At 28.7% G+C, this 27,649-nt stretch overlaps 1 protein-coding gene across 1 annotated transcript in view; it reads left to right on the top strand.

Moving 5' to 3' along the window:
- Positions 1-27,649, top strand: part of LOC129908972 (protein still life, isoform SIF type 1) — a 419,398-nt gene that overhangs the window by 283,200 nt on the left and 108,549 nt on the right. The window contains exons 16-17 of the mRNA XM_055985825.1: positions 4,467-4,649; positions 12,519-12,719. Of these exons, the coding sequence (XP_055841800.1) occupies positions 4,467-4,649; positions 12,519-12,719 (384 nt within the window). The remainder of the gene's footprint in view (positions 1-4,466; positions 4,650-12,518; positions 12,720-27,649) is intronic.

Below are 27,649 nucleotides of genomic sequence, written 5' to 3'. Positions count from 1 at the left end.
CCGCCAGTAAATTTTCTTGAGCAGATAACAATCAAAACACGGAGTTACAGTTTTATTGAAATGAAATTTAAACCTCTATAATAAGTTTTTCGCATTTTATAGTAAATTAAGGTTGGTATTTTTATATATGTAAATAATAATTTGTTTCAGAATCATCGAATCGCGAAAAATTAAATTTTTTATTTGTTTTTGTTTTTTTCCTGAGTCAAGTTCAATTAATTAATAAATTAATAAGTAATTAAATGTTTTAAAACTCATATTTGGCATTTGACAAATCAAAAGTTAGTCAAATTAACGTTTTAAATATTCTGTACGAATGTACCCCATGTGCTGTACGAAGGTACCCCACGGGTGGGGAGGATTCGTACAAAAATCTAATCCCAGTAAAATGGCTATAACTATTTAAGCCTTTGACTTAGAAGTGTCAAATTTGTTTGTAAAGTGTAATAATATACATATTACAATAAAAGTCCATTTTCTCGAAGCTGGAGTGAGTAAATAAATAACTAAAAAAAAATAAGCAAAAACTGTACGAAGGGTGACCACTTCCCCCTACCGTTCATCATTTTATAAAAATAAAAAAAAAAAAAACAAACTCCTTATAGAAGTTCTACTGACAACGAGGTAGCCCTTTGAGCAAAACATCTCTATACTATATACCTTCATCATATAGAATATCTGTTATGCATTTATGCAAACCACATTTGCATTTTAAGAACCATTTCAAGTTTGCTTCAGTTTGATGCGATATGGCAGGAACAAGCAGCGGCGGCACTACGCAATTTTCTTTCTAACAAACAAGGAGTAGGTTAAAATTTGCGGTTGCGATGCGATTGCCCCTGAGGTCTTGCACAGGAGCATCCCAGCACACAGCATCCTATGAATTTCTTGGTACATAGTTTATTGGTTTTGTGGGAACTTTGTAAAATTTCTTCACCTTTCGTATTTTGAATATTTCTTCTTTTTTTATACCCTCCTTGTGTCTTCACATTGAAAGATACTTATCTACTTTGTGTGAATCAAAAATGATTCCTGAACCTAATTGCGATGCTGCACTTGTAAAGGTTCTTTCCTCGTTTATATATATATATTTTTTTATTTCTTGTATCTTAGGGAATGGCGTATACTTTATAATCATGAACTACCTTTTTGCATCTTCTTATTTTTACTTTTTTTTCTTTGCGATTCTACATTATGATCAATTTAGAAAATCCCTTGGGCTATTAAGTTCTACCTGGTAAAACCCAAAGGACTCATAGCACCTGAATAAATGCCTGATAAGCCTTCAAGGTGAATGAGATAAATCATAGACGAGATTTTAGCTCAAAGGCAATTTAGAAATCACTGGAAGAAGAAGACATCATTCAAATTTCAAGCGATAAGATTTTGAAATTTTGCTTCTATTAAGACAGGAGAGAAGATAAAAATAGGCATGATGATTTATATCCATTTTACAGTAGAATAGGAGTTTTTAGTCATTGAACAAATTGTTTAAACACATTTGTATTTATAAATTTCAAGTCTTCGTTAATAGTTTTTACTATAAAAGTAACTTTTAGACAAGTTTATACCAGTTAGAAAAAATCAAGAATCAATTTTGATTTCCAAAATCAATTCAATGACGCTTACTCAATTTGTTTGTCTTTTAGACGAGTTTATACCAATTTCATGTGAGAAAACCTTTGAACACTTAAATGAACCATATTATGTAGTTTAAAATGTGACAATAGTTCCTAAAATAGTTTCAATTTTAATATAAGTAGATATATAATCGAGCATTAAATAATAATAGATTATACCAATTATATTTGACAAGGTACACAGGGTACCTTATAACTACAAAACATATAAAACCAAGCAAAAAAGAGCTTTGAAAAAAATAAGCGAATTTTACTTGCAAGCATTCAAAAACGGAAAATGTGTGGTTAAAATTATTATTTTATACCAATTAGACCTACAACCTAAAGAAATGAATTAACACGTCAACATTTTTCATGAAATTGCAATCAAGATAACTTAATCGAGATCTACTTCATTTTTCATCTTTATGTGGGTTTAACTCTTTTATACTAATCTGGTTTTATACCAATTAAGCCAACCATAAAAACAATAAAATTTAAATATAAACATGTACAAATTTATCTCGGTTGCAATATTTAATACAATAATAAAGTACAACAGTTACAGGGAAAAAAATTATACCATTTATTTTATATCAATAAGATTCTCGAGTTATAATTTGTAAAATAATTTGTAAAAAAATGAAATAAGTATAGAAAAATAAAATTTGATTTTGAGTCAAAAAAAACCCAAACCACTTGATTGTTTACCAATCAGCAATAATGTTAAAAAATATTTATTTGGTTTTTTTTTCTTTAAAAATAAAAAAAAAACATAACCTACGTTTCAGTCACAGTTAGTCTTGTTTGGTCTACATTCAATATTGTTTAAGTTGATCATGATTAAAACACTGCTATGAAACATAAAAACAAATGTTGAAATACTATTATTGTGCATGTAGAAGATTTCATTTTTTTGCTATACCAATAAGTTTTTTATACCATTCATTGAATTAATAAATTAAACAATAATTTGTGTTCCCTGGTTGGTATAACAAGATCACGAAACTCAGCAAACTTAATGTTAAATAAACTATTAAGCGATTTGGTATAATTTAACCCAATTTATACCAATCTTTAAATTAATTTATCAATTATATCTTTTTTCCTATAAATTCATAAATTTTTTACATAAACGTATAAAAATTAATATGTCAAAAATTGTTAAATACGTTTTATACCAGTCAGACTTCCTTGTCTGAAACGAAATAGCAAAAACTGAAAATTGCACAATTTTAAAATGTAATACCTTTTAATAGACTATATAAAACCCTATAACCATGTCCAAAACGGGGAAAAACTCCAAGTCTTCCGGTGTTAACACATAATTTCAACACTTTAAATGAAGCGTAGCAAAATTATTATGCAACTAAAATTTTAAAATACAATTCCAAAAAAAAAAACTAGGCCATGCTTGGCAAAAGCAGTTTTCTGACATCAAAGTAATTAAAAAAAACTAAAAGAAAGAAAGAAGAGAAAAGAAGGTAAAGCCTTAATTGTGAAAAAAAAGTTTTTTTTAGCATATATCAAAGGAGCAACTTTTTTTTTATTTTTTCTCAAAAAAATACAAAACACTTCACAACCTGTTTAAGTGTTGTAAAAAAAAACTATAAATAAACACATACTCACATATAGGATGTTGGACACACCCTAAAAGTAAACTTATACTCTTCCAAAGAGTGTGGACTTACAAAAAAAAAGTTCACTGTAGATGAGAAAAAATTGAACAAAAAAAATTATATGAAAAAGTCATCAAAGGTGAAACAAGGAACTTCTCACTTACAAGACCAAGTCAAAGCAAATGATTTTTTTTTTTTTTTTTTCAAAAAAAAAGAAGAAAAAACTGAAAAAAATTAAAGAAAATTATATAGGTACAAAAAAAACTTACAAAAAAAAAAAAAATGAGAAAAAAATAGATTTCAAAGGCATTTCCCTCATTAAGCACTTGAGCTATCACACACTAGCATGGACTTTGCATGCAAATAAGTAGGTACCCACCACGTGTGCTCATTGCTCATTTTCTCGCTTTTTTTCCACCTCGAAAAAAAAAATATGAATAAAAATAGAAGAAGAAGAAAAAAAAACTATAATTGCACATCCCTGACAATTGCATATAACGTGGATGCGCACAAACAGTGGCACATGCACTCTTTTTCTCGCTGGGTGATGCCATTTTTTTTTTTTGTCTTGCCTGTACCTAAGTTGGAACAGAAATTGGGAGTTCTAACCCAAGTTACCGTTATGTGTGAACCTCCTCCACCACTTGGTGATGGGGATATTTTTTATCACCACCATTCTCGAGTCCTTGTTTTTTTCCGTTTTTTTTTTTTTTGAATTTTTATACCTCTACGTGAAGAAGAAAAAAAAATCCGTTAAAAGGATGCTACCTGAATTTTTACATTTAGTTGGCAGGAGCTCTCTAGCAAATGCATTAAAGTTGCTTAAATAGTGTGAGATGGAAGGGGGGATGGAATGTAGACCTTTTTTACATAAACACACAAACTCACAAACACTCTCATTTGTAATCTTCGAAACACCTCTTTTTGCCACCCATGTGTGAGAGATGATAGCATGGGACACTATACTCACCTCCATGGAAGCCTGAGATAACAAAAGAGTTGAAAATGCATTTCTAGCTCGTTGCTGTTTTTTTTTTTTTTTCACTTTTTCGTTCGCTTCTCTTGATGTGAGGATAGTGGAATCTCTGGAGCAATTTTTTTTTTTTTTTTTTTTGAAAAATGTGTAACGCCCGAGTTTAGGTTTTGAAAGAATGTATAAAAAAAATTGCGATCTTCTATTTAAATTTTAGATAAAAAATTTACATTTTGATTTTTTTTTTTGTTTCAGGATCATAAACTAAAGCATATGGCAGAATTACAACAAACCGTTGTCACAGATCAGGATACACGTCATCAAATCCAAACACAAATTCTTCAATGGGAAGAAAATCTGGAACGCCTGCATTGCGAACAGTTTCGATTACGGTGTTATATGGCATCGTTACAGAGCGGTGAATTGCCTAATCCAAAAGTAAGTTTAAAGGTATAATTTTCTATTGCTGTGTAAGGTTTTAGAATTTGGTTTAAACAAAGCAGTTTCTTACTACTGATGCCTATAGGCTTAATAAATGTGGAACGTAATTTCTTTCATTTTAAAACCGCATTTTATATGAAAGTATGAATAAATATTTAATTTACAAGCAATCTATTAATAGACCAGAATCCTTAGGGAACGGACTAGTTCGGAGTGGCAATCCTGAAAAAATCAATAACATCCACAAAAATTTCACGATAAGGCCAACTAATTGGATCCATATTTTGATCTTTTTTCTATGAGACAAATAGATATAATCTACAAAAAGTTTTCTTATTACTGCTTGGGCCTAATAAATGTGGAACGTAATTTCCACTTTTTGTCTGAAAGTACAAATACCATCCACAAAAAAACCAAAAATAGTCCAATAAATCAAAAACACTCTTGATTTTTTAGATGATTTTTTACAATGGATACCAACTTTGCTGCTACGAAAGACATGTTCCGAATGCGTGAAAGATAATGTAAAAAAACACGACAAAATTTGTATTTATCCCAGGAGGAAAATATATATGCATAAAAAAAGAACTTTTAACTTTTTTGAAAATTAATAAATGAATACGTTCCACAAACCATTATCTTCAAAAATTCTCCATGGTTTTTTTTATTGGTTTACCGATTTTAAAACATTATTTAAATATTTATCACAAAGTTTGTCATCTGACTAGTATTTCTCAACTAGTTCGTATTCCACTAAAGTGTCCAAAACCTAGGAAGAAAGCTATTTGGAGCACAAAAAAATATTTAAAAAAAAAAAAACAGATTATATTATGATTTGTTTTTATTTTTATTTCTGTTTTAATTTACAATCGACTTAAAACAAAGCTTAAAATGTTAGTTATAACTAAAATTTTGGCTCAAAAGTGGCCAAAAATATATTTCTTAGGATGGTTGTTTCTTAAAATTTTCGTTCAATTAATCAACTACCTACATGAAAATATAAAATAAAAATAAAATTTTCTTACATCCATAATAGGCCAAAAAGAAGTTCCACAGCAAAACTAAGTGTTGCAATTGCCAATCCAATTGCCAAAATCTTCCATGCAAACTGCAAACGATTTAAAGTCAATGGAACATGAACATCTTCATAAACATTTTCTTTGTACATGCCTCGTCCAAATCCACTTAATTTTGCTTGATAAAGAACATCTGAATCCCACTTCTGAATCAAACCAGTTTGTTTTACCTCAAAAATAAAATCATTCAATATATCTTTGAATTGAGAATTCTTCGGTAACAAATACCCTGAAAAGCAACTATTTATTGTTTCATGAGCTCTACGAAATAAACTTTTTCTATACAATGATTGAAAATCAATAAAAAATTGACATCTATCTGCATCCAAGGCATATGCAAAACTTGTATTACGCATGGATAAAACTTGAGGAATAAATATCGAATTGCTTTTTAGTAAAATTATTTGTTCCAATCCTTTTGGATAAGAATGATTTTTTAAAATTTCCCATCGATAATGAGAAGTCATAATGGAAACATTATTATCAATTAGATCTTGAATGGTATCGTATTGTTTTATTTTGATAGAAACTGCTAAAAATGATTGAAAAAATGCTAAAAACAGCGTTCGAATTATAAAAGCAAACACTATCACCAACAAGTAAAGTCGATAGTTTGAAGTTATTGGCTTTCCTGTACACATACTTAACAATATTAAATAAATTGCACTAAAACTGGACCAAATATCTGTTTTTGAAGTTATTAAATAGTCAAGGATGACCTTTGCAGTTGTCATAAAAATAACTGAAAATCCAATACACAACCACACAGTTGTTGAAAATGGCCGCTGAAAGTATTCGTGCGGAGAAACAAATCCATTTATCGGCACCATAACAGCAAATTCTTCATTCGAAACTGGATAACTCGTGTCAACATTTTTTTGTGGACAAAATGAATTCATGCTGATATCAATCTCCTTGTTTACAGTTAAATTTATGATATGGTCAAAAATTTCATTCACTTTTTTGTCGATAATAGTTTCTATAAAAGTTGCATTATGCCTTTTTAAGAAATGCAAAATTATTTTACCAAAACGTCCTCCAATACGTTTTTCCCCTTTTTTATTTTTATACCAAAAAACTCTTGGGGTGTCAGTTCGAACAGTTGTTCGTATAGCAAAACCATTAAGGTCTTTTAAGGCATCAGGAAGTTGTCCAATTTTTTCAAGTTGTTGAATTGAATTTTCTGCATAAGGAAGATATGCATACGATGATGTGTTGGCAATAATTCCAAAAATCCTTGTGAACTTATTTTCAGCAAAAAATGTGAAGAATTCCATCAAAAGATCTAGGTTTTCGACTGAAATTACAACAAATTTTCTAACTTGAAGATTTCGAATGATATTTTTTAGCAAATTCCAATATTTATGTTCTTTTTCAGATGCATTAAATACAATATGAGCACTGTAAATCGGTAGAAATTCTTCTGTAAAATCGACATTGAATACGGATATTGGAACAAAGACTTCAGTTCTCATAAAATCAGTCAAAAAGTCATCACCATTTCCGATAAGAAATACATTTTCTGAATCACTTATTTTATGAACTCTTACAATGAGTTCACCAAATTCCTTAGAAATTTTACTACCACAAACATTTGACAGGAAGTATAAAAATGAGACGAATTCAAAAATATGCATTTTAAATGTGATCAAATTGGAAGGCTAAAGAATACTGACGATTTTGTCTTTTTTAGAAAATTTATTTGAAAGTGCTTATCGATTTATAAATGAAACATTAACATAGCTTTGCTTTCTTAATGAAGACAAAAAAATTGTTAAATTAGTGATGATTATTTTATACAAAAAAATAAAGTGATTGCGCTTTTATGATAACATTTTATAGAAACATTTCAAAAGAAGCAAATGTTACCAATAAAGGATAAGGCTTATAATGTATTTTTTTTTTTAACGCATTACTGCTAATTATATCAGCTCTAAATTTGCTGTTTTTTGCACATTACGGACTACACTTTAATCACTATATTCAATGGTGAAAATTCACGTTAGCAACGAAGTAACAAGTAAACACTGAAACTAATTATGAAATTCATCGTTGCAATTAAATTCTCGAAAACTACAATACCTACAGACTACAGTAATTTGTTTATTTTCATTTTGATTTGTTGAGCTACAAAAAAAAAAAAGTTTTTACACTTAATCACAAAAAAAAAGTTTTTACACTTAATCACTTTCTGATGTATGTTGCTATTTTGAATGAATTCAAGGGGATGCTGTATATATAATGGCAAGTGATATCATTTGAAGTCTTGACACTTCCTTTCTTGCAAGAAGCAGTTCTGTTGTGTTGTGTTAAAACTAAATTCAAACAACAAAAATTTGTATAATAATCTGATCTTCTTGTTTAAAACTTAAACAATTAAATATTTCTTTAAAAAACCTTTTGTTGGCATTAATTCCACCTGACTTCTTATTCAACTGTCAATTTGAAAAACAAAAAAATTGGAATTTGCTTAAAAAATTATTATGTATCTTTTTTAACCTGAATGCATTTTTCCAAAAATTTAGCCTTTATAACATTAGCTTTTAAAAATTATTATAAAATTTTATCATAACAGAACTATTGCTTTATTCTTTGTAGGAAATAATCATCGAATTTAAGGTAATTTAACAATTTTTTTGTCTACATTAAAAGCAATCAAAGCTTTGTTAATGTTTCATTTATAAATCGATAAGCACTTTCAAATAAATTTTCTAAAAAGGACAAAATCGTCAGTATTCCATTGCATTCCAAATTGATCACAATGAAAATGATTGTTGTTGAGCTTGTCGCATTTTTATCACTTACTACAAATATTCTTGGTAATATAACTTATAAGGAGCTTGGTGAACATAACATAAGTGATTCAGGAAATACATTTTTTATCGGAACTGATGAAGAATTTTTGACTGATTTTATGAAAACTGAAGTCCTTATACCAATATCGGTATTCAATGTCGATTTAACAGAAGAATTTCTACCGATTTACAGTGCTCTTATTGTATTTAATGCAGCCGAAAAAGAACATAAATATTGGAATTTGCTGAAAAATATCATTCAAAGTCTTCAAAATAGAAAATTTGTTGTAATTTCCGCTGAAAATCTAGACGTGTTGATAAAGTTCCTCAAATTTTTTGCTGAAAATAAGTTCACAAGGATAAGTTCACAAGGAATTATTGCCAACACATCATCGTATGCATATCTTCCTTATGCGGAAAATTCAATTCAACAACTTCCTGATGCTTTGAAAGACCTTAATGGTTTTGCTTTACGAACAACTGTGCGAATTGACACTCCAAGAGTATTTTGGTATAAAAATGAAAAAAATGAAAAACGTATTGGAGGACGTTTTGGTGAAATAATTTTACAATTCTTAAAAAGGCATAATGCAACATTCAAAGAAATTATTATCGACAACAAATTGAGTGTAGTTTTTTGACAATATCGTCAATTTAACGGTAAATAACGAGATTGATATTAGCATGAATTCTTTTTGTCCACAAAAAAATGTTGACACGAGTTATCCAGTTTCGAATGAAGAATTTTCTGTGATGGTGCCGATAAATGGATTTGTTTCTCCTCACGAATACTTTCAGCGTTTACTTTCACAAGTTGTGCTTATGCCTTAGATGCGGATAGATGTCAATTTTTCATTGATTTTCAATCTTTGTACAGGAAAAGTTTATTTCGTAGAGCTAAGGAAGCGATAAATAGCTGTTTTTCAGGATATTTGTTACCGAAGAATTCTCAATTCAAAGAAATATTGAATGATTTCATATTTGAGGTTAAACAAACTGGTTTGATTCAGAAGTGGGATTCAGATGTTCTTTACCAAGCAAAGATCAGTGGTTTTGGACGAGTAATGTATATAGAAAATGTTGATAAAGATGTTCAAGTTCCATTGACTTTAAATCACTTGCAGTTTGCATGGAAGATTTTATTAATTGGTTTGGTAGTTGCAACATTAAGTTTTGTTTGGGAACTTCTCCTTGGCCTATTCCGGATATAAAACAGTTTCACTATTTTTTTTTTTTAATCTTATCTAATTGACATAAAAAAATCCATTTAAAACTCAAATAAAGCATTTTTATTAAAAGTATTAGTCAATAAATGACAGAAAAAATAACATTTTCAATTTCTCTTTAAAGATTATTTCATGTTTGTTGAGTAAAATAAAAGATCTATCACCGAATTCATGATGGTCATTCAAATTCATGAGAATCAACAAGAACAAACATTTGCATAAAATCGAACGAGTAATTCTGTTGCTTATTTAAAGGAACTAAATCGTCAAAAAAAAATTTCGTTGACAAAAATTAAGAAAATATATTCAAAATTTATTATTTTCAGTTAAAAGGACAAATTTCGTTCAGCTCTGAAATTTCTAAAACTGAATGTTGAAAAAAGTTGTTTATCATAACGATTTGTTACTCTTAAATACTTTCTGATGGATGTTGCTATTAAAAGCGAATGCAAGTGGATACTGTTCAAAGACTTACTAATGGCAAGTGATATCCCTTGAAGTCTTGACACTTCCTTGCAAGAAGCAGTTTTCTTGTGCTCAAACAAAGTTCGAAAAATATTTTGGGTATCATAATTTGATATTTTTTGTTAGTAAAATGATTTGAAAATCAAAAAAGGTAGAATTTTCTTCAATATCAATTGAGCCTGCTTTTATTATAAAGCATTTTCTAGTGTTTTCTTGACACAATTATCACTTTGTCTTCCTGTCACTTTAGAAATATGCACTGTAAATATCTGTCAGTTGTCTTTGAGCCTTTTTGACAGATATTTCTGTCATTTCTTGACAGTATTTTTCGTTTTATTCCTAATTTAAAAATTTTTAAAATAATAAGAAAAATTCGCTTCTTTTTTTAGTCCCCAATAAAATGTTTAAAACAGTATAATTCTCCAGTGGCCTCAAAAGAAAGGGTTATCCTTTCAAGTCAGTAACCATTTATATCAAAGAAGGAAACAAATAAAAATGATCTATCACATGTTGTATGTTTAAATGGTTTATTCCTTAAAGAATGCTCATCTGTCTTCTTACCAAAACCTCATACAAGTTATATAGCCTTAAGCAAATATCTTTATTATTCTTCTTCCTCAAGGATTTCTTTTTCTTATTCTTTTATGATTTTTGACAAATAGGCATAAATTTGTGGTTTATATTTTTCATACATATTTTATTTATTTTTTTTTTTTTTTTTGTCTTAAGAAATATTAAATCCCCTTATCCTGTGCGTGAGAAAGCAATTTTTCAAAACACCTCCCTTGTGTGATTAATATTTTGATTGATTGCAAAACGTCATACGTCATTATCCTTGTTAGAAACATTGTTCATAATATATCTTCTCTTCGCATGTAAACCGCAGTAAATATGTGCAACAAGCTTCTTTTTTTTTTGTCTGTCCTAATGCTCTACTTTTGGCATTGCTCTACATTCTGTAAGGACGTTAGAAAGATATTTAAAGAGAGTCAAGTATGGAGAAGTTGGAAAAAAAAAAGTCGAAGGAAAAATGAAGATGAAGATCATATCCCTTGTGTTCCTAGCTAAGTAGTATAGTAAAGCCATTCATTCCCCCTCCCTGAAGACATAAATCGTTAATAATAAATTGCACCACTCTGTTTACTCAAAAATGCTCTTGGTATATTTATTACACGAGCCATCGCCATCAGTGTGATGAAGAATGTCCTTTAAGGAGTGTTCCCATATCTTCTTTTATGTATGAAAAAAAAGAAGAAAATATGAGAGTAATGATGAAGTATAAGATGACTTGCAGGCATCTCAAGCTCTCTCTCATATAATGGTAATTTAAATGTCATTATGCTCTGCTGATGCTCGTTCGCAGCATTGGGCTTAAGTTGATGTCCTCTCTATAAGCAGTTGCGATTACTCAAAGCAAGCACACACAAGTCGTCCATATAGCAACTACACAAAAGGACTTTGTCGTATACTCGTTTGTCGAAGAGAGTGGAGTCTATGTTGACATGACTGACACAAAACAAAGTTCAAGGATGTCTTTCTATCCATAATATAAAACGAACGAACGATGTTGATAATGACGATGACGACGATGATGATGATGATGACAAACCCTATAAGTCTTTTGATTATATTTTTCTCCTGTTCATTCCTAATTCATGCCCCAAGCGGCTCTCTTTCTCTATGACTCGATATAAAAGAAATGACGAAAAACTGGGATGGAGGATGCACATAGCTCAATCAAAGCAACAGCTACACTAAAGAAGGTAATTTTTCAATTGCTCCTGTGTCGGTCGGTCGCAAAGGATCACTCTTCGACAGGGATTCTATATATGATGATAGCCAAAGCTTGGGTCTAGTGTGTGTTCACAGTACCACAATCTGCATATAAGTGCCTTTCAAGGACCGGCGAAGCACAAACTCGCACAATACAAACAAAAACTACATAAAATTACTCATTTTTTTTTTAAGAAAAAAAGAATATAGAAAATGTGTGTTTGTTAGTAGAGTGGAACCTAGGTGTACTTTGTGTTCTATCATCGTGATGAACAACTATTCTTTATGATGTGCATAGAGGTACACGAGGAAGCATTTAGGATCACATCTTTCTGCTCTGATGAAAAACCAGATTAAAGGATACTTTTTTTTCTTGTTGTTGTTATATTCCCATCTATCCATCAGGATGAAGAAAAGTGCTCCTCTTTCTCTTTCACTTTTTTCTATTTGATTGTTGTTTGTTTGTTTTATTTTTGTCTTCTTTTTTTTTTATTAAAATAAACAATAAACCATTTTTTTTTTTAATTGCAGTCCCTTCTGACACATGTTTCACGGCCCACAAAGAACACTTTGAACAAGTTGGGCGTTTTTACGGTTTCCTCGTTCCATGCGTTCATATGCGCTCGATCGCCATCTTTGCTAAATAATTTGTTAGCTGGACGTGGTGCTACCAAACGGCGACCACCATTACTATCGCGCTCGAATAGCGGTTCTAGCAGGCGTTCTATGCAGGTAAGTTTTTTTTATTGAATTGTTAATTTTTTTTTGTACAAAAATGACAAAAGGTGGAAACTTGTGTTGGTTTTTTAACGAATATAAATTGAGATATTATTGCACTGTGTGACATCAACGGCCTTTCAAAAGGTATTTTATAAAGATAAAATTTGTATAAGTGCACAAGACTTCGAAAAAGAGTTAAAATGTATTTAGGTGAGATATTGTAAATTATATTTGCAAAATATTTGAAAAAGTTATATGCTACTGTTAAATTAAAAGAAATATGCATAGCTGATGAACAAAAAGATAAAGAAAATGAATTTATGCTGGTCACTCAAATGTATGAGAATCAACAAGAACGAATAGTTTTTTAACAATTTTGGTGCAAGTACCTATTTTAACAGAAAATTATATTAATAATTATTATATTATTATATTAATATTAATATATATTAATTATATTAATATTAATAATAATAAATTAAAGAAGACTTATTCATTTAATAGAAATCCTTTAACGTCAAAAATGAAGACAAAATTACATAGTTTGAAAAAATCTCTCTTTAAAACCTCTGTACTTCATGACATAATAAGCTTTTTCTTAAAAGCCTAAAATTTTTTTACCAACTCATCGTTGCAAAAATTAAAAAAAAAATCATGTGTGCAATTCACACGTGGTAGATTTGAAGAACTTAAAAAATCATTTTTCTTTAAAAAAAATTACCATTAAAAGCTTACAAATTTTCCTAATAATAAAGCCATACTTAAATTTTTACAATCATTTTTCATGAAAAAACAAAAAAAAAATCTTTTGTTTCTTTTAACACCATTAGATCCATTTTTTTTAATGACAACTTAAGTAAATTGTAAATCATCTGAAAGCTTATTGCTTCAGACCAAAAAATGTATATCGACCATGTCTATACAACATCTATAAAAAGAGCTAGAATTGTTTAAAGCGATTCATTTTTCATCAAAAAGGTAAAAAAAAAAAAAACTTTTTTATCTTTTAACACTATTAAATCCATTTTTTTATATGATAACCAATAATAAATTTTATATCATCTGAAAGCTTATTATTTCATCTTTTATATGACGCTTTAATCATATTTCTACAAGGCCTACAAAAAAAGTTAGCATTTTTTAAAGCCAACCATGTTCTTTCTACACTGGTGGCTGGTCAAAGGTTTTTTGATGTATTTTTCAATTTTTTTTTTTTTTCAAATTAAGATTGTGTAACTTGTAGAGCACGTACCGTTATGTGTGAATAAAATAAAATTAAATTTGTATCTGCTCTAGATAAAAAAAACGAACGTGTTGAAAAATAGAGCTTTAGTTTATAGTAATCTCAAAATTGTGAATATAAAATTAATTGAAATTTTGCACAAATTCAGTCCTGTCTATTATATATCTACAGTATTTCATTTACATATTTATCTGTTGAAGAAAAAAAGATAAAAACAGTCAAAAAACTTTTTCCCGTTTTTCGGCCAAAAATCATCATTTTTCACATGCATGCACACAACCAAAAACTAAATGTTCTATAAATTTGAGATTTTTTGAATGACACGAAAAATTGCTAAAAATAAAAACCAACCAAAAAATATTAAGGTTATAAACGTAGGTGTTTTTCAAAAATTCATATTTCAAAACACAGAAAAAAATTCGTAATAGAACCCTTATCTTTATTTTATTATCTTTCGAATAGCATTTTTCAAATTGTCAAAAAAAATGTACCCTACCTATAATCACTACTTTGTCAAAGGTCTTTCTCATGTTTTAGTTTTAAAAAACCATTTATAACTTGGTTTTGAAATTTAAAAAAAATTCAATCAAATTTTTTCAATGCCTTACAATAAATTTATCTATCGATGAAAAAAAAAATTCAACTTTCTACAACGTTTGCGTTTAGAAAATAGCCACTTTTTTCCAATTTTGTTTTACCCCTATAAGTTCAAGTGACCTCAACTCCAAAAATTTATAAAGCGTTTCGCCCAGGTACGACAGTGGGCTCATCAGTTAGATCTGTCGTACCCTTACTAAGACGCCTTATTTTGGTCGATGTTTACCTTTCAAATAAACTATAGAAGATTTTTGTATCTCCAATTAATAGTTTGTTTTTAATTTTGAATTCAAATTTTTGCAGCACTGTTTAAAATTTGAAGTAGAACAGGAGAAAATGGCGTTCCTTTTCCGTGGATTCTGCCATGGTTCATGGCTAATTTTGGTTTATAAGACTTTATTACGTCAAAAAATCGTTTACAAAGCATTACTTTTTAAAGAATTGACTACTAGTACTAAATAGAAGTAGAAAATGGCCCATCCTTCTCTTTGCGTTCCTCTTTTAATTTTAAATTTCGATGTAAAACGATTTGTGGAAAACAGACGGAATCCCTTAGCTTTTATTTGGTTAAAAAGCAATCTCCCTTCCGCTAATTTGATCAGCAAAATTCCTGTTTCCTATTTAAGCCGATACAAAATGCACTAGCAACCATTTTACATTATATATTTCTCCCTTATTATCCTAATTGAAATTTTATTATGTGATCTGAAGTAGTGTATCCTTTTACACAAAATTAATCTCCTAATATTGTTTGTAAGCTCTGCTTTTGGTTTGAATTTATTTTTCAATAAAATATAATATAGGTAAAATCAAAGACTGAACTATAAAACATTCTGTTGAACACTATAGCACCAATATTAAGTAGCATTCAAATAGACACTTAATATTTATCATTTCTCGTCCTGATGCATATATTGATATTCATTTGAATTCAAAGTTCAATATGCTCTTTGAATATTGTTGCCGTTTGCCAATTGCCTTTTGCCTATTATTGTTCCCATTCAAATAAAACATTTGCCCACTAATCAGCGTTAAATTGTTCAACATAATGAGTTCATTATTGACCATATATAAACCAAAGCGAGAGAGGATGTCTATTGCATCCATATATCCGTCCAATAAAACTCTTGCAGAATTTTTACATTTTGTGTGAGTCTCTATTGAGAGAGTTGAACTAAACTCTTAGTCCTTTTCAAATGATTTCATCTACAAAATACAGATAAGTGTATCTTTATAGGAAAACGAACATGGTCAGCAGCTTTTTGTATAAAAGCTAGAGCAGGTAGGTACATACGAAATTAACAACACCCCTTCTAACAGCCTACAGCGTTCAATATGTTCGTTTTTGAATGTATGTATAGAGACCAAAACCATGGCCGCTAATTAACAGAAGCATGTTAATTAATTTCCTCGAGACCAAATCTATAGAAAGTGTTGTTTTGCGAACTCGCATTTCGCATATTATGTATTGTATATCCTTTGGATATTGGATTATTGTGCGAAATTCAATTCAATCGTTGTTTCTTGGTTTTTCCTTTAATCAAATATTAAACAATGAATATTGAAAAAGAATACGTGATTAAAATGTGTAATGTCATAATGATCCTAGAATGGACTTGGAGAAAAATACAATTATTATCAAAATAGAAGATTTCGATTTAATACTTTTTCCCATATTTTTTCCTAAGAAGAAGTTCTTTTATAAATGATAGAAATGTCTTTAAGAAGTATAACAATTTGTTTTTACTACTTTTTTTTTGTACTTAATAAATAATTGATTGTGAGCTTAATACCAAGACTTTCAAAGAAAGTTTTTGTGTAGAAAGTAAATTGCACATATATTCTCAAGAATTGTTTGTAAGCAGCTTTCGATAGAAGTTAAGTAATTTTGTAATAAATTATTTCTTAAGGCTTTTCCTTTAATATTCCTTAAATGTTCAGTCAGACACAAAAAAAAAAGGAAATCAGCAAAACAAAAGTTGTATAAATGCCTTTGGTCTTTTACAGAAATTTTTGTGTGTTGATGATTTTTTTGTTTTCTGTTTAAAAATGATTTCATCCATAAAAACAGACGAATTCAAAGCTATTAAAAAAGGAAATAAATAAAAATAATTATCACTCAGTTGGTCTGGAAATTCATCATCATACAAACAAATTTACCCCCAAACAACCCTTCAGTAAAAAAAAAAATAGAGAAAAAAAACATCAAAAACCACAAACATAAATGTGTTAACAATTCAGAAACTATTTGGAAAGAATTATGTATCTTTTGTTGAACTCATTGAATATAAAATTAAACATTTTCGCCCATTTAGACATAAAAAGATAAAAAAAAAAAAACACCCTCAAACATAAAACAGTTTTTTTTACAGAAAAATTGAGAAAAAAAAAAAACTTTTTAGTGTTTGGTTTTTATAAAAAAAAAATAAAAAGTTATATTGTGGTTAGTGTGCATTTTGAATTTGAAATTGGGGTTGGCTCTTCTTTATATGATGAAAAATTGCAAACAGATATTTTTTTCTGTACTTTTTTGTTAAATGTTTACATAAATTTAAAAAAATAAACTGCAATTAAAGTTATGATCAGCCATCAACATTTACATATAATGGGTGTTGGGATAATGTGTAAAAGGGTTACACTTATATTTTTTTTTTATTTTTTTTATGTGGAATACGGATAGAAATGTTTTTGGTTCATTCAAGGGGAAAATTCAGTTTTTTTTTTTAAGTTTTTTTTTTATTTATTTTTTTATTCTCATAAATATTAAACAAAAACGTTATTTGCATTTCATTAAAGTTAACACAGTGATGTTTTAATAATTTAGTTTTTTTTTTTTGCTTTTGTTTGAATTTTTTTTAAATAGAAGTTATGAAAATTATATTCTGCCAATGTTCAAAATATTTAATATTATTAAACTGAATATTTCAGCATTTTTTGTTTAAATAACACTTAAAACAAGGATTCTCTTTAAATCTATGTAAATGTATACACGGAAAAAAAAGACCACTTAAAATAACTTAAATGTAGCGGAATTCCGCATGTTTTTTTTTTTGTCAAGATGACCTATCTTGAACTAAGCGGACATATCTTCTTAATTTCTTGATTATGGTAAATGGTAATTTAAATAATATCCACTTAATTTAAGCGGAAAATCATCTTTTTTTATGTGGATTATTTAAATTAAAAACATTTGGAGGATCCTTTAAAATCTTAAATCCAACCAAAGCAGAAGTCTGACGATAATTTTAAATGAAAAATCATATTGAAATAGAAAGAAGTTTACCGTAAATTTACAGAATTTAAGGGGATTCCACTTATTTTAGCGGATTTTTTTAAGAGAGTAGGATTTAAGGTTGGTATCATCTTATTTTAAGGTAACTTTTTTTCTATGAGGTAATTTTTATAGAATTGTATAATTTTTAACTCATTCTTAAACCCCCCCTGCCCTTATTTCCGGTTCTTATAAATGCACAAGAGTATTTTCAATCAAATGTTAGTTTTTACTTACAAGCTGTTATAATGATATTGGCAATCCCATAAAACAACTCATCAAGAAGATAAGAAATGTCCACTGCTAGTCAAAAAGTTTTATTTTCAATGTTATGTAGGACCAGAAATATATATAGGTCACTCCACAGACCACAGTACTTTCCAAATTTTCTCACTCAAACATTCCCCTTGAAAAAAAAACGACCTCCAAACTAACACCCGTTTTGATCCACATACTCTTAACTTCGAGATGTATAAACATAACATAACTTTTCTCACATAAGTACCCTATTTATCGCCAAGAGTCCTTAACAAACATAAAACGTTCCATGCTACTACTACTTAATAATAATAACCGAAGAGTTAGCAAATCACATTTACCATAGTAATGGGTTGTTCTCTATTGTGTTACTTCCACCTAAATTAATCCGAAATATTATAGAGAACGAGAGAAACGCAGTCAATAAATTTTCTCCAAAAACTACTTAATTTAGTGATTCGCTGAATCTACTATTATACCGCACCATGTATCTAACCTACTTCAGATCCTTCCATCCACTTAACTATATGTGAAGGAAAACTTTGCAATTCTAGTTTAAGTATTGATTTAGCAAATATAACCTAGCTTCATATCATAGACTCGGTGTAGAGGCCTACTTACTACTCTCTTTCTCTTTAGGATATTTTCGAAATTCGAAGTAATATAAATCTCAATTCAAGTTCAGTGTTTGCTTTTCCCATTACACTAGCTACGCTGTACCTATTAGAACAAACTACTAACAATAATTTTACAAGGACCTAGAGTCTCTGTTACATAAGTTAAACGTATACATATTTTACGCCACTATTACTATGCAAATGTCCATACTTATTCATTATGAGCATACTGAGAAAAACCAGAGGTTATGGGTAAATAGGGTTAAATGCTTAAGTCCTTGCATAAATCTTTAATGAACATTTATACTGTGTTGTTTTTGTTGTTGGTGTGGAGATTTTTTTAAGCTCTTTTGTTTTGAGGTTAATAGTGATTGGGTTTTCGTTACAGATTTTGAGGAAGTTTTAGTTCCATTTCAAACCCAAAAAAATTACCTACCTGAATAGACTTTTCTACCTATCATTTTTTTTTTTAACGAAGGGCAAGTCAAAACTCAATTTCACTCTCAAACCTAATAAAAATGAATTTCATAGGTACTCGAACCTACTCGTAATATAATTTCAATTCCATTTTAAAAATTCATTTCCACACAATTTTATCATTTCTGTAAAATTAAAAGATCTCAACGGAAAAAATAAATAAAATATATATAATTAAGGTAGGTATTGAATTTTGAGCTTAATTGAGTTGACACTTCCTCTCTTTCGCATGTTCGTGTGCGTGTTGGTGGAAAATTACTGATACGACAAAAACAAAAAAAATGTTTCGCAAAATGTTTTAATGGAAAATTTGAGATGTTTCATAAAGTTAATTTTTAATGATTGATGTGAAATTAAATACCCTTCAATATGTGTATCCTTCGCATCTCAAGTTTTATTTTTTTTTTTTTTGTGAAATATAATGGGTAATAATACGTTATTAAGAGAAGATGTAACTTTTAAGAAGAGAAGGATATATTAAAGAAACAATATGGTTAAGACACAAACAAAATGAAAAATTAAAAATAAAATACTTGAAATTTTCCTCTTCAGGAATTTTTGATGAATTCGATTTGAAATATTTCATTCATTCAATTCATTCAATTTGAAATATTTCATTCATTCAATTCATTCAATTCATTTAATTCATTCAATTTGAAATATTTCATTCATTCAATTCATTCAATTCATTTAATTCATTCAATTTGAAATATTTCATTCATTCAATTCATTTAATTCATTCAATTCATTCAATTCATTCAATTCATTCAAATTATTCAATTCATTCAATTCATTCAATTCATTCAATTCATTCAATTCATTTAATTCATTCAATTAATTCAATTCATTCAATTCATTCAATTCATTCAATTCATTCAATTCATTCAATTCATTCAATTCACTCAATTCATTCAATTCATTCAATTAATTCAATTCATTCAATTCATTCAATTCATTCAATTCATTCAATTCATTCAATTCATTCAATTCATTCAATTCATTTAATTCATTCAATTCATTTCATTCAAGTCCATTTTGAAAACTTTAGTTTAATTTTAAAAAAAGTACGTATACGTCACAGTGTACCTATTTTTTTTTAATCAATTTACATACAAGAAAGAAGTTTTCAGATTTTTATATGTTAGGTGGTACTCAATAATAAGGAATACCAAATTATTCGTTTCAAGAGAGAATCCAGCAGCAGTTCAAGTAGAAACAAGAATGCAAATAATGGTTTTTCATATAATTCAGACCCTTTTAACAAATAAATTAATAACTTTAAAACATCTTCACTTAAATGAATATTTCCAAGGAACCCCACTTAAAATATTTAATAAAATACAACTTTCCAAATAAAAACTTGTAACATAAATAAAAGACCTTTCATTAACAAAAATGAAAAAAAAAAAAACACAAACAATTTTATATCCGATTGCTAAAAGTAAGTTACGTGTTATTTGCATATACTTTTTTTATCCAGAAGAAACCTCAAAAATCTTGCACATCATTCTACCTTTAAAGTTTTCCAAAATAAACTCCTTACCAACCAACAAAATTCACAACAACGAAGAGATTAAAAGTTTTTGTTATCTTCTCCAATTTATGAACTTTTCAATAAAAAAAAAAAAAACAAAACAAAAAAAAAATCTTTAAATTGGATATTTCTAATCTTGTATCCAAAAAAGTATCCAAAAACTTTTATAAACCTCCTTTACTCTAGCCCTGAAGTAGTCCTATTTTCTGTCCTAAAGGAGATTTTTTTTTTTTGTTTGTTCAATGAAAATATGTTTTCATTTGTTGGGGAAATTGGACCCTTTAAATATATATATCATTTTAATTTCCTTTTTTTTTTGCTTCTTCTTCATAATACGTAAACTCAGCAAATATCTATTTTTAAATGTTGCATAAAAAGAACTTAATTTAGCAGCAACATCAGCTTCAGAAGCGACAACCTAAAAAAGCAACAAAAAAAAAAAGGTGAACTGATAACCTTTCACTTTAAATAAGCTTCTAGCCTAAAGCCCCATCATATAATATTCTACTATACCCCAACTCCTTTTTGTGCCATATCAGACCGTTTACATTGATAATAAGATTCAAAATCGAATTCCATCCGAGTCTTTTCATCTTCAAGTAGGGGAAACAAAAATCAAACCAAAGAGGGGACTAGGTTAGGTGATGAAGGGAGTAAAGTGAGGTAAGTGCACAACACAACAAGAAAAGACGAAGGACGAAAAACTCCATAATGGCTCAAAAAAAAAAAAAAAACTGAGAGGAGAAAAAAAAAACATGTTACCAATTTAAAACCAATTTACGTAACACAAAAGATATCCTTTATTGCCGGAAGGCACATTGAACAGAACACAGTTCTTATTTCGTATCCTTGCTGCTGGGCACAAAAATAGAAATTCATTCCATATCCATTATATGAAAACGAAGCCTCCTTTACCTTCTTCTTCGTTTTTTGTACTCAGGCCCGTCGTCCTTGCCGTGGATTCGTCGTCGTCCGTCGTCGTCACGTCGCGTCGCATCATTCCAAAACATGTATCTTAGAGCTGAAAAACTCTCTCTCAAAGCACTCTTTACACCTTTAAGAATCCTTATGGAGGAATTCAATTGGTTCTTCATATACAAAAAAAAAAAGGTGTAAGGGGTGAATAACATGAAAAAGAAGAGAAACCAAGACGACACAAAAAATTCCTTCTAATAAGGAAGACTGTTGTTTTTTTTTCGTATATTTTTTTTGTTACATGCTTGACTCAAACGTTTTATCTTATGTTGGCATGTTGTTGTTTTTTGTTGTTATTTTTTCTTCTAGAAAATCGTCCTTTTCTGTCATCTCCATTTGAAATTCAGCCTCTCCTTTATAATCAAATTATCCTTTTTCAGGCCAGTGGACAGCACAAATGTCCTAGAAATGGTGGTTTACATTCTTACAGGTTTTTATGTTTTATTTATCCCATCCTCCCAAACTAGGAATTAGATAAAACAAAAAAAAAAATACTAAAACAAGGACACAAATTTAAGAAGACACAAAACTTCGTTATGATTCGCTTTTCCTTTTTAACCCAATGAATCTGGGTTTAAACAAAAAAAAAAAAAAACACAAAATTGTATTCCCCAAAACAAATAACTTTATAAACCAAAACAACTGGGATGAGTGAGTGGATAGGCGTGGAAAGTTAAGGATGGGGCAGATTACTATAAGAACAAAGGACCTGTTTTTTCAAGTCGAAGTAAAATACACGCAACAGTTAACAAGCTATTGCTTGAGTATTTTTTGTGTAGTTTTATGCTTTTTTTTCTTGTTGTTATGTCCTTACTAGGTGCATTTTTTTTGTATTTATTTCAAATCTATAAATCCTTGTTGTATTTTTGTTTTCCGCATCCTTGTTCTCTGTCAAATCATATCCTCTATGGCATAAAAATATTTATATGGGAGGGATATTTTGTATATGCCCCTTCAGAAAAAAAGTGTCACATCCCAATGTTACCATAAGAACCTGGTAAAGGACATTTTTTTTTTTTGTGTATATCAAATTGTTACAATGCTTTTTTTGTTTTTCTAGAACAAAAATAACAACAGAATATATAATATATTTTTGATATAAGAGTGGATTATTTTAAGAACATTTATTTAATAAAAGTATACATAGGTCAATAAAACATTTTCTATATGGGGAATTGTATAGAAAGTTATATGATCTTTTCAGGTGGGGATTGTGTTTTTTTGCTATTTTTACATATCCTATTGAAAGTGAAGTCGTTTATCTAAAAATAATGTCAAATATGAAAAAAAAGACACAAAGGATTTTATATACATATTTATTTTCATAGAACAGGGATTTTATCATGTATTACATAATTTAATATTAAGGACAGAATGTAAAAGGTTGTGACATCGAAAATATGGTTTGTTGTAGAATCAAATTAAAAACTACCCAAATGTCTAATGATTTATCCTTTAAACGAAATTGATATACAGGAGAGAGAACTAAAAACCTTAATTTTAATAAGATTAAAACCAACTCATTCCAGCAACGAGTCAAAATAATAAAATTGTTCGATTAAGAAGGACGAAAAGTATCCAAACCTTTTAAAAATTTTAAATATTTATAAGAATTCAACATTAACAAAAATAAGGACTTCCCATTAAGGATATTTTTCAATTTCATGGAAAGTACCATGATATTTAACCCCTTATTACTATTTACTTCGAGAGACCGCAACAACAAGCCTGATGCTTGTTCACTTTTAATAACGACGAGCGACACGTGAAAATGCGATTTACATTTATAATGAAAAAAAAATGAAGAGAAAAATGAAGATATTCCCATAAACTCTCGTATACGATATTGAAGCCGCACACGTTCCAGAGTTATATTTATCTTCTTTTTTTATTTTTAAGTCCTTTTTTTTCTCCATTGATTCCTGGAAAATTGTTTTCATTCGAAAACACATTCAGTTTGTTTGATATTTTTCGAATTTTTATCGATTTGTTTTTATTTTATTTGTGATATTGGTCTTCTTTAAATATAATTTCATTTTCGTGTTTAACCAATATTGAGTATAACAAACATTATAACGGCAAAACGGGCACACACATGCCACATTGGTTCATTACTTTTGTACATTTTTTCTTCTATACTGTTTTTATTATTATTTCAAACTTTTTGACTCACATTGCCATAACAACATGTTGAACAATGGCAACCACCACAACAGAGAGCTCCCAGGCATTCAGCATCAGCAGCATCAAGCATCAGCTCATCCTGATCCTGTCCACTTTGTTGCTGGTGTATGTCGTCGACAAGGCAAACATAATCACGCATCCACTCACACAAACAAACAAACAAACACACTCAAAATACATACATTCTTTCAATATAGTAATCGAAGAGGATTTTCATTTTGAAAAAAATTTTTAAAGCATATGTGTTTGGGTTTACCACTCGTTTATTATTGTTCGAACTACATACAACACAAGTGCACACAGGACGAGTAGGTACTGCAGCACTATAAAGTCCTTGAGTGGGATATTATTATTTTTTTTTTTTTTTTATTGTTCGTCCTGTAATTCCTTTTGACAGACCGTGTTGCATGGAATTAAGATAATATTACCGATTAACTGATACACATGCAACCGCGCGATCCTGTCGGTGAATAAAAACTCCACTTAATAGTTGACAGTATACATATAAAGTTGATACACATACAAACACATGTATTCGCTGTGCTCCATGGCCACCACCTCCGCTATCCGGATCCGGATATGAGTTCCATTTGCATTTTTTTTTTTTCCAACTTTGTATGAAGGAGTAGATTCGTGTTGTGTTTTTGTTTGTTTGCCGGATGCTCGAACACAATCACATCCTTTTTGCATTAAATTATTCTTCTTTTTTTTTGTGTGTTTTTTATTTGATCGGACTTTTGACATTATCTACACTTGGGTGGATTGTCGGTTGGTTGGACGGATATGAACGACAAGGACGACCGACACGACGAAAGCGGCCTGGCCGTTGCAAATGCAAAAATATTTTGCATCACGTTTGAAATGAAATAAAATTATTGTGTGGACGGTTGATGGTCGATGCGTTACACAAGGATACTTGAAATATTTTTCTCTACAAACTCTCTATACGAAGAACAATAAGGACTTTGGTAATGACAGGTGAAATAAGTATATTTAATTTGGGTCAATTGGGGGAAAATACATATATTATATTTATATGTATTTATAAAAAAAAAATGAATCGATTTGTGAGAATATATGGCCAAGTGCACTACCTGAGTAATGAAAGTGGAAAAGTAGGTATGTAGGAATTTTTTTGAATGCATTTTAATAATTTTGACTGATTTTAATTATTATTATTATTGGCAATGAATTGTGCGTATATTGGGCTGAATGGAACCCATTTTTGTGGGTTATTTTGTAACCCACATTCGAAATGCTGCATGTAATTAATCAATTTTATTGTATATTTATGTAATGAAAAGGAGTGTATTGTTCAGAAAGAATTTTTTTTTAAACGAAATATTTTTATACAGAACTTTTTGAATGATTCTCAAAGTGATTTCTTTGGGGAATGTGATATCAGTCTTAAACCGTAATTGAAGTCCAACATTCAAAAATATTAAACACAATTTTTCACTATTAAAAAGAATTTCATTTTACTGTAACAAACCGTTTTGAGCTTACTTCATTGAAATTTAAACTTATTACTTGTGTGTAAATGCTTTTTGGTTTATTAAATATCTGAAACAGATTTTGAATTGGGACTCAAAAATGTTTTAAATTATTTTGTCAAATTAAATATCTTGAAGTTTGTCTTGATCTTCAATGAGAAAACAGACTAGCCAAAGCTTTACTTAGTCTTTTATTCAAATTTACTCTTGTACTTCTTATTGGAACCAACTAAATCAAAAGAAAACCAATTTTCCTAGCAGCAGAAACAAAAACAGAAGAAAAACAATCCAAACACACACACACTTTTACAACATTCATTTTTAATGCCTTGACCAAAAAAAAAAAAAAACCAACACAAATAAATTTTAATTCATTTCAATTTAATTCTATTGCCTTTTATTTAGCACCCAATTGAGTTTTTCATCCACCATTGTTTTGCCAATAAAAGCAAAGAGAGGCAAAGAGTATAAACAATATTATTCGCTAGTAAATTTCGTATACATACACAAATAAATCGTGAGTTAAACTCTAGAGGGCCAATTGTTTAATGTGGCTGTCGGCTTTTACTTCCGGCCTTTTGTTCACTTTCATAAAAAAAAACTTTAGCCACTCGTCGAATAAAAAAACAAAAATATAAAAAAAAAATATAAAATACTATAAAAAAAGCTTAAGTTAAAATAAAATAAAAAAGAATCCTACTTGCATCTGATTTAAAACCTGAATGGGGCAAAGGACATCATAGTCATCGTCGTCGTCATCATGGTCGTCCTTATCCTGGCTCAATTTTGAACCCTTACCTTTTTTATTTATTTTTCATTCATACATAACTAGATGCACATTGATACTCACTCTTATACATATATATTATACAGCATAATATTTGATATACTCTCACGTTTATACCCAACCTACCTTTATTTATTTTTATTCAATTTTTTATTTCTTCATTTACCTATTTAATTTATTTTGCCTTGAATTTGTTTTTTGTTTCATTTTTTTTTTTTTTTTGTTTATTTTAAATGAATTGTTGTTTTTATTATAGAATTGTATAAAGTTTATTTTATAGTTTAATTAAAGATCCGGTTCAATGAATAAAATGAAGTCAAGTGAAATTTTATATAAATGTGTATGCACGCATACAAATGTATTTTTTTTTTTTAATATTAATTAAAACAAAAAAAAATGCATCAATTTTGAAAAAAGAAAAATAAAAACCAAAAATGTGTTAAATTATTTTTGTTATTTTGTCACTCATCTTATATATAATCAAATTGTTTAATCATTTTTAATTTAAGCTAAAAATAAATTAAAACTTAATGCAATTATACAAATTCAATTGTTTTTAATTGAATATACAAAATAAAATACAAATATATTGGATTTTTAAATTAATTATAAATAAATTGGAAAGCCTTTGGTAAACTAATTTTTTGAAACGCCTAGGCTTAAGTATTTAATTTTTTAAACAAATTTTTCCTACCATTTCATAATATTCATTTACGTTCATAATTGCTTGTAATAATTATAGATTGTAAAGAATCAAACGGTACAATTGCAATTTTTTCATGTGTTTTCATTTACAAATTTTAAAAATTTTCTATCAACATTTATAGTTTAATCGATTTTTTAAGTAATACCTACACTTCAAAACTACCTGCAATTTAATGATATTTTGTATGGAAATGTTTAAAAATTAATTCGTCACGGGTAAAATAATGATAGAGATTTTAAACTTTGGGAATATTTTTTGTAATCTATTTAGATACTTTTCAGTCCGTATACATTTCAAAATTCCGCCTTCTTCTAAATAAGAGACACCCTAATGTACCTACATTTACAAAATTCAAATCTTAAAAGATAGCAACCCATACTTACCTAAAAAATAATTGATTTATAAATTCAATTTGGTCATACAAATCCATGAGAATCAACAAGAACGAACTTTTATTTGAAATTTCTTGTTGTGCATTCAAAAGCATTTGGATTTTGGAAATCTCTTTTTTTTACTTGTAATTACCTACAACTTTAAAAACGAATGTTTTAATATGAATTAAATTAAAAATACTTATTTATTTTTGCTGTGACGTAACTCAATAAAAGATAAAATAAATAATAGTAATAGTAATAAATAGTATTAGTAAAAAAAATACAGGATATCGTTTATGTTTTTTCCAAATAAATTTAATGATGCAAAGTTTTTTTTTTAATTTTTTTTTGTCCAAAAATAATTACATACAAGCTGTTAACTAATTACTCATATGCTGCATTCAACAAACACGCCGATTTATATCG

The sequence above is a fragment of the Episyrphus balteatus genome, chromosome 2, assembly GCF_945859705.1.
Source record: "Episyrphus balteatus chromosome 2, idEpiBalt1.1, whole genome shotgun sequence".
In the NCBI taxonomy this organism is placed as follows: domain Eukaryota; kingdom Metazoa; phylum Arthropoda; class Insecta; order Diptera; family Syrphidae; genus Episyrphus; species Episyrphus balteatus.
The sequence above is the reverse complement of the archived record's forward strand: the minus strand, read 5'-3'. Positions and strand labels throughout refer to the sequence as shown.